At 37.1% G+C, this 10,743-nt stretch overlaps 1 protein-coding gene across 2 annotated transcripts in view; it reads left to right on the top strand.

Moving 5' to 3' along the window:
- The window catches only part of RBM25 (RNA binding motif protein 25), a 32,285-nt gene extending 24,620 nt beyond the window's left edge, over positions 1–7,665 (top strand). For both annotated transcript variants that reach the window (XM_005417556.3, XM_014310919.2), the window contains 7 exons: positions 879–952; positions 1,666–1,816; positions 2,174–2,498; positions 3,507–3,781; positions 4,222–4,320; positions 5,011–5,058; positions 6,106–7,665. In XM_005417556.3, coding sequence (XP_005417613.1) covers positions 879–952; positions 1,666–1,816; positions 2,174–2,498; positions 3,507–3,781; positions 4,222–4,320; positions 5,011–5,058; positions 6,106–6,198 — 1,065 coding nt within the window. In that variant the 3' untranslated portion in view covers positions 6,199–7,665. The remainder of the gene's footprint in view (positions 1–878; positions 953–1,665; positions 1,817–2,173; positions 2,499–3,506; positions 3,782–4,221; positions 4,321–5,010; positions 5,059–6,105) is intronic.
- The last annotated feature ends 3,078 nt before the right edge of the window (positions 7,666–10,743 follow it).

The raw sequence follows: 10,743 nt of genomic DNA on the forward strand, positions 1-10,743 counted from the left end.
ATACATCGTTTCATGTGAAATCCGGGTTTTCCCTCTAAATGCATGAGTGGGGGAAAAAATGTTTGAAATTGACTCAATATTTTTCATTCCAAATCCTCCTACATGCTGGCTGTGGATTGCAGTTATCGAAAACAGTGTTTCATTTTGTGCTGAAATTACAACCATAATCATAATTTGTTTCTCAAAGTCATTAGCACAGAAATATATTGTTGTTTGTTTAAGGATATTGCTTAAATACAGGTTAGAAGGTCCTAATTTAATTTCCCTTAAAAAACTGAGGATTTTGCCCCTTTTATCAGAGGGGGAGAAAGTGTCTCCTCTCTTTCTCCCTCGTCCCCTACAGTGGGGCGAGTTTCCTCTCTTTCTCCTTTGCCTGCACATTAATACCACGTAAGCTGGTACTTTGGTGCCACATGGTTTTTTTCAGTACCACAATAGGAGGCTGCTTATCCTAGGAGCAGCCATCAGATTTGTTTCTGTGCATGACTGTCTTAAAAAAGCTCTTGAAACAAAGCAGTACTGGTAAAATACAGTTAGGTTGCCATGTTAAAATACTCAGTAGCAGACTTAAAGGATTTGGAGAAAAGGAACTTCTGATCCTCTTAATCTGTAATGCAAAACAAAATAAACCAAATAAATATATATATATATGTGGGTGGGGGTGTATATGTGTGTGTATATATATATATGCAAATCAGTGACACAATACCAGTGGACCCTCTGGATGCAATACCAAAATTTTCCATTTTCTGTTTGGAAAACTCTGTATTTTAGTTTAAAGCAGAGTAGATCTGCAATTAACTTGCTAATAACATTAATAAATTTTAAACCCTGGAAAGGAAACCAGAAAGCGTTATTTATGTTTCAATTCTTTGCAGGCAAAAGAAGCCAAACGGTTGAAAGAATTCTTAGAAGATTATGATGATGACAGAGATGATCCAAAATACTACAGGTATGTCTTTGTATTCCTAACAAAAAAATGTCCATTTACTTTTAAAACACAATTGTAGGGTTTGTTGGCAGGGGCTTATGGAGTTTATATTTGCCTGGCAATGTTGCATTGTAAGGTTAATGTGGCAATAATTACCTAATTATTTTTGTGTCACTTCATAAGTGGCAGAGTGAAAAGGGAAGCTCCTTACTTCTGCTGGTTAATGCTTGGGAATAACTGCTCATTCCAATGACTACTTTTGTGAGGCAGGGCAGAGGTCAGTATAATGTCAAAATAAGTTGCGGGGAGCAGGGAGAAGGGAACCAGCATGCCTCTAAAATAATTCACTGCAAAGAAGCTGTAAATAATATGAAGAACAAGCTGGTTAATGTAAATGATTGGGAACATCCTTCAGCATGGGACTAACTAACATTTGCATAAAAAGAATTTAGCAGAAGTGGTTCTGGCCAAATATCTATAAAAATTCTTTCTCTAAAGAGATCAGCAGCCACATTCTCTACCTCTGTTTCATGTGGTGGGGTAGATTCTGTATACAGTAAGGTTGAGACCTCATATCTTAAGATTCTAATGTTACCAAAACAGAGGATACCAGACGCTCTTACAAATCTTATTTTCATTTAGTGGGGGATATATCTGCGTGAAGTTTTTCTTGTATTGTGGTACAAGCCCCTCATTGAAATGTTGTCTCAATAAAAAATATGTATATTTTATAGGGGTAGTGCTCTTCAGAAGAGGCTAAGAGACAGGGAGAAGGAGATGGAAGCAGATGAACGAGACAGGAAAAGGGAAAAGGAAGAATTAGAAGAAATTAGGCAGCGTCTTCTGGCTGAAGGACATCCAGATCCAGATGCGGAACTCCAGAGGGTGAGTTGCTGTTGGTCTGACAGGAAAATGAGTCCTTTGTATTCTGGTTGTTTTGAGCAAAATTGGTGTAAGAGACCTGATATTTACTATTATCTCTATTTGTTTTTTCTTATAAAGAAGTTCAGATAGGCAGTCCAGTAGGAACAATGAAAACAAAAAAACTTCCCAGATCAACATCCAAATTTGATGGAGTTGAAAACAAATTTGAATTAATCAAGATTCCTTACAAGAATGCCAGTAGTTAAGGTTCTTTTTCTTGACTAACAGCCTTCTAAAGAAGAGGATCTTTGGATTCTTTTCAAACAGTACTGGTTTTGAGAGAGCTTCTATTTTTGCTAATTATCTGTTTCATTTTAGATGGAGCAGGAGGCTGAGCGGCGTAGGCAGCCACAAATAAAACAAGAGCCAGAATCCGAGGAGGAAGAGGAAGACAAGGTAGAAAAAGAAGAAAAAAGAGAAGAACCAGAGGAAGAGGAGGAGGAGCCTGAACAAAAGCCCTGCCTTAAACCAACTTTACGACCCATCAGTTCTGCTCCATCTGTCTCTTCAGCTAGTGGAAATGCAACTCCTAACACACCTGGTGATGAATCTCCCTGTGGCATTATTATCCCTCATGAAAATTCACCTGAACAACAGCAACTGGAGGAACATCGGCCCAAAATTGGACTCAGCCTCAAATTGGGCAAGTTTAAGTTTTATTTCAGTCTTCCTTATAGGATCAAAATAAAGATTGTCAAACTGAGTAGCCACATGGTTTTCCAAATATGTCGGATGGTTTGATGTATTTATATTAAGTAGTTGTTATCCAGATGCTGTGCCTGAGTTGGCATATCCAGAAGATACACGTTATAGAGCTCTCTTCATCCAAAACCTTGAGGCCAAAAAAGGAGTGAAGTTTAGGCATGTTCAAGTGCTAATTTTTGTAGGAATGTTCTGAGCTGGGATTGGCTATTTTCACATGCCTTTCCACCTTAGTATATCTGTAAATATCTCTTTGAAACTCATTGCTACTTCTCATTGGTGTAAGTATATGTTAAATTTAAGACCTAGGTAGTTCTTATGTTTATTTAAGACCCTTTTAAAGAAAACGAAAATTAGGTTTTTTTTCTTCCTGTTAGAATATAACAATAAACTGATGGCAGTTGTGAGTGAAATTTGAGCCTAGAATTCCTTAGTACTGTAGAAATTTCCTGCTGTTTTAAAAAATTTATTTGTGAGCAGCAGAACTAAGAACATTTGTATTCCAGAAGGTTTGTGTGTTTATTATTTTCTATTTTGATTGAGTTATTCTGGGCTGCACTTTGAGCTCACACTGTATTATATCTTGAATGATGGGAGACTGTATGATCTTAGTCTGATGAATGCTTTTCTTACGCATTGCAGCCTTTCACTCTGTGCTCTACCTTTGCTGAGGCTGGGGCTCAACTATAGTCTTCTCTCAGGGAGAGTGCTAATTGGTTTCAGGGCAGAGGAAGAAGACCTTATTTTTCAGATAGGTCAGTCATGAGCACACTCCATTAAATATCTTTACCTCTTTTGCCACTTTTGTAACAGAGTTTGAGAGATGAAAAGCCAATACCAAGCATTCATAGACGTTTATGTAGCGTATAAAGTAATATTCCTCAAGTAATGAGGGAAGAGCAGACTAGTTGCAGTTGATGAATATATTACTCTGCCTTTTGGATTGTAGGTGCCTGCAACAGTCCTAATCAGCCCAATGCTGTAAAAAGGAAGAAACTTGCTGTGGATAGCGTTTTCAATAAATTTGATGATGAAGACAGCGATGATGTGCCCCGGAAAAGGAAACTTGTTCCCCTGGATTATGGAGAAGAAGATAAAAGCAATATCAAAGGCAGTGTCAATACAGAAGAAAAGCGCAAGCACATTAAGAGTCTCATTGAGAAGATACCCACAGCAAAACCAGAGCTCTTTGCTTATCCTCTTGACTGGTCAATTGTGGATTCAGTAAGTTGATTCATTTAACCATTTTTAAAAAGGCTTAATTTTTCCAAGTAAACATTATAATTCAATAGAAAAGCAAGGTTACTGGGACCCCAGTGGATTGGAGTATCATCATCAAGTGGAGTCAAACTTAAGTCCTATATTTATAGTTCATACATAATCCTTAGTCTGAAGTATGGCTGCTTATTTTTGTTTGGTTTCCCTCGAACTGCCACTACAAATTATCAAGCAGTTTTATGGAAGGAGGAAAAAAGACTGTAAAATGTTTGGGTAGCTCTCAGAAATACTTGCAGATGCCAAATCTCTGAGGGTTGTATCATTGAGAGCAAAATGTATTTTCTGCTAAATAGCTGTTTGACTCTTCTAGATACCTATTGGGCAGCTCTTACAACAGAGTGAAGCTTAAGGTAATTATTAATTTTGGTTTTGTGGTTTTTTTCCAGACACTAATGGAACGTCGAATTAGACCATGGATTAATAAGAAAATAATAGAATATATTGGTGAAGAAGAAGCCACACTAGTTGACTTTGTTTGCTCTAAGGTTCGTATCTTCTGCATTCTCTGTGAAGTTAGGGCTTTACTCCCTATTTAAAATGCAACAGTGACTCCTGTACTTGTGTTTATAATGGTTTATCTTGGGGCTACCATAAGAGAGGCAAAGCAAGTCCTGAGAGTTTTGTGACACAGTTGATTTGCAGAAAGTCAAAAGCAGAAGTTGAATATTTTTCATCCTTACATTATATATGGGTATGTGTATATATGTAAATAAATGGAACTCTGTGGTATTGAAAGACAACTTACTTGGTTCTGGAAAAAAAATTAAATACTTAACAGGTAGATGAGAAATCCAGTTAGGAGGAGTGATACAGGCAGAATTTTGCCTTTGTCTTCCATTAGCAGCTTATTGTTGAAGGAAGGGAAGTTTTTTCTTTAAATTAAGAAAACATAATTGGAGATACAAGAATAGCTGGTAAATGCAGGACACGTGAATCTCTGGAGCTTCCTGGAACTTGTTCCTCAGTAATTGGCCATAAACTAGGACTCACTATGATGGATTCCGATGCAGTTTAATGCTAATTTTTGCCATGACTCGTACTGGAACCTGATGAACTGCAAATACTTCTTGCGCGTGCAGAGCTTTCAGAATTCCTTGGACATAGCTGGATTTTCTCGAAAAATTTGTATAGGGTTTACTCTAAGTTTTCTGTCTAAAAAGATTTGTTTCTTTCAGGTTATGGCTCACAGCTCACCTCAGAGCATACTGGATGATGTTGCCATGGTAAGCAGAAATTCTGTAACTGATATACCTTCTACATTTTACTGAAGCTAAAAGTCTATTATGCAGAATAGCAAGAGTCCATAATAGAAAACATGTGTTAGAAATTATTAAGCACATCATGCTAGCACAGGCATTACTTTGTGTTACAGCACCTAGGTACAAATTACTGACCCCTCTTCAGAACTTCTCAGTACTCAAAAATGTGGAAAAAAATTTTTGTCCCCAGTAGTAGATATCAAAATCAACAATAACAGAACTATATCAGAAATAAAAAGTTTTATGCCTTCTCGCTCTTACGAATAGATTTTTATTAGTGGTTTAGTGGGTCTTTTCCTAATTAATGAGCAAAGGGTGATTTTCTGTAGAAAAATAAAAGCTCTTTTTTGCCTGGTGTTGGAAAAGAGAAACATTATGAAATAATGCTAGTGTTCCACCATGTTTTCATACACTGAAAGGTGAATAAAAACTAATCCACTCTCTTCCTGTAAGGAAACTTGGAGGCAAAGTTGATAGGAGCCACATGCATAGTGCAAGATAGTAGATTGTTTTTGGTATGACTAGTAGGTGACTTGGGGAACTTTGGAGAGATGCACGCTAAAAGTTTGTACAGATTCAAGAAAAGCCTATATAATAAGTTCAGGGAAGAGAAATCCTTTGAGGGTTTATTTAACAAATATCCAAGGAAGTTCCAAATGAAAATGAGCAGCGATTAGGAGTTAATTTAAGGGAAGACACCACATGTGAATGTCCCGTTCTTACATTATTTCCAAGCCTGCTATTTCTCTGCCTCTTCCCAAACCACTTTTGGATACTAGTTTACTGATGCTTCTACCTGTAAGTGTTCAACAGCTGCACTATAAAAGTATGTGGTTAGAGCCTGGTCAGGTCACTGATGCTGGACAGACAAACTTGCCAGAGTTTCATTCGTTCCCTCTCTGAGGGACTTGTGTTACGCTATATCCATTTTTTTCTGATGTATCTATAATTAGTCTTATAACTGGAATGCATAGCCTAAAAAATAATCTGTAAAATGTGTATTTCCTACAGGTACTAGATGAAGAAGCTGAAGTTTTCATAGTCAAAATGTGGAGGTTGTTGATATACGAGACTGAAGCAAAGAAGATTGGCCTAGTGAAATAAAGCACTCTCCTTGCTTCTAGGGTTCCATTTCAATTTTGGGCTTTTTTTTCCCCCATCGTTCAGAGACTTCAAATTTTCTCTGTTCTCAGAGACTTGAGACCTGTATTTTTTTATGTAGAAAATGTGAATTTTTTTGTCCTCTGCTCTGAGGCCCCTTTTACCCTTCTCAATTAGTTATCAAATCCTGCATTGGTTCTCTTTATAATACATGAGGTACAATTACCGGTATGTTTTATAAGCTGCAGCTACTGTACATGCTCTTTGGTAATTTTGTTATGTTACTCTGATTCTTGTAAATATTAAGAAAAAAAATTCCCCTGTTTTGCAAAACATTTGCACTTAATGTGGAACTATATCAGTTACAGATGAAGACAAAGGATTTTACTGCAAGTTTATCAGTCTTTTTTTGGGAGCATACTTCCCCTTTTTTATTTAAGAAGTGATCAAAATACAATTTAAAAATAAGTGTCTTTAGCTGTTTTCACATAACAGCTTTTTGTGGTCATTTGATCTTTTCATCTGACTGGAAAAGGAGTTCCTTCAAACTTCTCTTTCTAATGTGAACCCATAGTAATCTTGGTACTTTGTTGCCCATTAAGAGTTACTAATGAAGCTGGGAACCTAATCTCTTGCAGATGTTCTGTTTCTTTCCCAGAAAGTGCAAATCACAGGAAGTTTTTTATTTGCTCAGTTAAACCAAGAGCAGGACCTAAATTCAGTAAGTGCTACCTAATGGTTTTTGAGGTTTTTTTTCTGCTTGATTTCATTCTAGCCCTACCTACTATCCCTTCTGTCTCCAAAATAATCAGACAGCTTTTTTAAGAAGAAACTATTTTTTAAAACTTTTTTTTTAGTATTTAGAAGCAAAACAAAAAGCCCTGTTTGGATGCAACCGTCTCTTTCAAAAAAAAAAAAAAAAACAACCATGTAAACTAAAACATAAGTTGTCAAACAAAGCTGAAATCTTGTTTTTATCCATACTGTTAAACTAGCCCTGACTTTTGTTTTCTACTGTATGCAGTCTGTTGTCCACAAAAAGAGGGTAATATTTTCCTGCCTTGTTTGTATGTTTTTTTTATAAATAGACTGGTATGGTATAAATGATGACATGTACTGTAAACTGCATTTTTTTTATCTCATACCTGGGTAAGAAGTCAAATCTATAATGTGCTGTGAGCTGTTTTGATTGCAGGAGGACTGTGTTCCAGGGAGCAAACGGTCTCAAGGTTATTTTGAATTTTTGAAACAAAATTCTTAATATCAAATTAAGTAAAGGTGTTCCAGTATCTCTGTATTGTATTTAACTGAAGGATACAGGTTGACCTGTTCAGAAAACATAACTGTGACCTTGAGTTACTAGTTGTTTGTATCTGGAGAGGACACTTGAAAACACTGTTCTTAAAAATTGGGATCGTGTATAGGTTCCACCATGTAAATATTTCAGATATTAAAAATGTATATATTTGATTTAAGGGTTGATATTCTTTTGGAGTCTTATGCAGCATGCAATTGTATTTAATACTGCTTACTGAATCAAGTGTTCCCAAATTAAGGGCGGGGGGGAGGGGGAGGGGTGTTTAAAACTACCTCCTGCTTCTGTCAGGTGACTAGAACTCTGCAAATTTAGATGTGATCCCAGTATGTTCTTTCTCATCCCCGTGGTGCTGCACTACACACCACCAAATGTTCTTTTTTAACTTGAAGTGTCATGCTCAGATGTTACTTTCATGTTGTGCTTGAATGTGCCTGAGACTGTTCTGGTTTGCATGCTTACATGTTGCAATCTTCCTATTTCTTTCTGCAACTTGATGGTTGCAACCCTAAGAAATTACTTCCCTGTTCTTCCTATACAGTTGTTCATCACCATTTACCAAAAAGTTTTCAAATTCTTAATAAATTCAAAGCTTGCTCTGTTTTGTAGCAAATACAGAGAAGAGGGAGAGTGAATGTCCCGAGTGCGTTTTGACCTGGTAAATGGCATTCTCTGTCATGAGTAGTAGTTAAGACAAATGTGACAAACACAGTGTAATGCCACTGTGTGACAGATTGCCCAACCTACTCATCCGGATTCTTCAGAGAAAGCTCAAGTTGTGAAACTTCAGTTTATTTCTGCCCTAAACTAAAGCTGTGTATGCAATGGACATAAGCTTGTACTCTCTTAAGGAGACTGATGGTGCTGGGATGAGAAAGACATATAAACTCTAAACTGGAGTGTTAAATAAGTAAATAAGTATATAGTAAGTAAGTAAGTATATAGAATCATTGTGATATCAAAAAATCAGTTTTGTGGAAGTTCAGCTTTTTGAGTAGTGGAAGAAGAAAGGAATGTTCACTAGATGAACTCTGGTTTGGCTTATCAGCTTTTCCTCTTTCCTTATCAGCAAGTATAAAGTCACTTCTACTTTTACCTCTTACTGCAAGTTTTGTTATTATGTCTCAGTGATACTGTATTTTGTGCCATTGATGCTGGGGAGTATAACACAAGTTATGTACTGGTGAAGTTCTTAGCATAGAAAGTAACTTCTGTTTGTTAACTTTCAACATGCACTAACAGAATTATTTCAAGATAAATATGGAAAATCTGGGGTAGAAAAAGCCTTTTTTGCCAGTATTATCACACTTCACTGTCTGGATGTGCGATTTAATACTCTGTGTTAGGTTAGACACAGATCGAGAGTGTGCTCAGAATGGGATGGATGAGTAAAGTACAAATGTTGCCACAAGGTACTCAGTACATCATGCCATAGTACAACCCATACTGTGAGGGAAAGTTACTCCAGAAGTTCCACACACCATGTAATGAAAAAATACCAGTACTTACACAACAGAACTGGATGTACTTGTTTATCTGGACCTTACAGTGGAATAAGGCTTTAAAACTTGACATAACACATGCTCTTATTCTCCTGAGAATCATTTTGTGTAACTACCTTTCAGTGTTCAAAATCAAAGTATCATTTTTCTTCATTAATATGCACTGAAAAGAAATGGGAAACAAGGAGCAAGTAAGATCCATTACCAAGAAATATATATTTTTATATTATCTTCTAAGTTGGTTAGAGTCTTATTTTGTTCTTAGAGTATTTAACCTGCTCACCTGCTGATTTGGTCTTTTTAATCTTAGCTGTTTCCTTCTCTTTAGGCAGGAACCTGTACTAAAAATAATGATCTAGCTAGATGGTCATGGCTCTAAATGTGGGCAGGGGAAAGGCCCTAAACAGTGAGTTTAGCTTCTTAGTGAACTCCTGTGTCTTACTACTAATGCTTTCCTATTATTGAGAGGGAATTAGACCTTTCATGTTCTTATTAAACAGTATTGCTAGATAGCTGCTTGCAGGAGTAGTATTTTGGAAAGTGGATATGCTGAAAACTGCAATCTGTTGGGTTTTATATTTCAATTGAGTCACGCTTTTTCATATTCTGTACATTATCTGGTGTAGGAACGTTGAGTACAGAATTAAAAATTAGTACACAGTCATGCAGTGTGAGCAGTATAAGGTATTGTTTAATAGACATTTCATCGTAAATCAAACTGATACTAATAATAGAAAATAGTTTGGTACAGCTGTATGCCCATGTTTGGTTGTTGAGTTTTTTGTTTGGCTGTTTCTCCTTTTTAAATTACAAGTAGTTTTATTTATGGTTAGACATCACTTTCAGTCTAAAAATGACTTCTTCTAAATGCATTTCGTATTTCTGTGAGCTATTGAATGTCAGTTTGCGTTGCAATGCTTACATCAAAACTTTTGGTGCAATAGTTCTGTCCCACTTAATTTTACCATAGATTTTCTTGTAGGGTAGTCAAATACTGAAATACAACATTGTTTTCAACATGCAGAATTGCATGGCCCCTCAGATTTTACATTTTTTATATTGAGTGGTTATAATGTATCATAGCATTTGCTATATGTTACTAACCCAGTTGATTATGCGCTTGAAAAGGAATTGTGGATGATACTTCAAATATGGATAGCAAGGTAAGTTTCAAATTTAGAATTGACTTTTTTGTTTTTTTGACTAACCAGTCACAGGTGTACTTGGAGGCTTCTTGAAAAAATACTATGTTGACTTTTAATACTGTTTTTATTTCGAAATATAAATGTCCCCTTAAGTTATTTACTTAACGCCTTTTTTGTGGGACCATTTTAAAACAGGGTTACTGGCATATGTATGACTTGTATTTAAAAGAGCCGAGAAGTGTATTTTCTTATAAAACCTCTCTTTATCTGGCACCAGGTTAAAAAGGTCAAGCTGCATTTCCTTTGAACGATTCCTCGCGGCTGGCTCTGCGAGTGTTCACTCTGCTGTCCAGCCAGCCTCTCCCAATCGCTGCCTTTCCTCAGTTCCCACCCGCGTGTCTTGGTTCCCGGCCCTTGCTGACGGAAAGGTCTCACTCCGCGTGTTCTTTGCGAGGTGCTGCCCCGTGCGCTCTGCGCGCCGGGCTTGCCGGGGCCGGTGCGGCGGGGGGCCCGGCCTGGGGCGGTTCCTCAGCGCCTGTAGGAAGTGAGGTGGCGGCAGGGCGGGGCGCGGGCCGGAAGCGAGCGG

Source organism: Geospiza fortis, unplaced genomic scaffold, assembly GCF_000277835.1.
Source record: "Geospiza fortis unplaced genomic scaffold, GeoFor_1.0 scaffold54, whole genome shotgun sequence".
NCBI lineage: Eukaryota > Metazoa > Chordata > Aves > Passeriformes > Thraupidae > Geospiza > Geospiza fortis.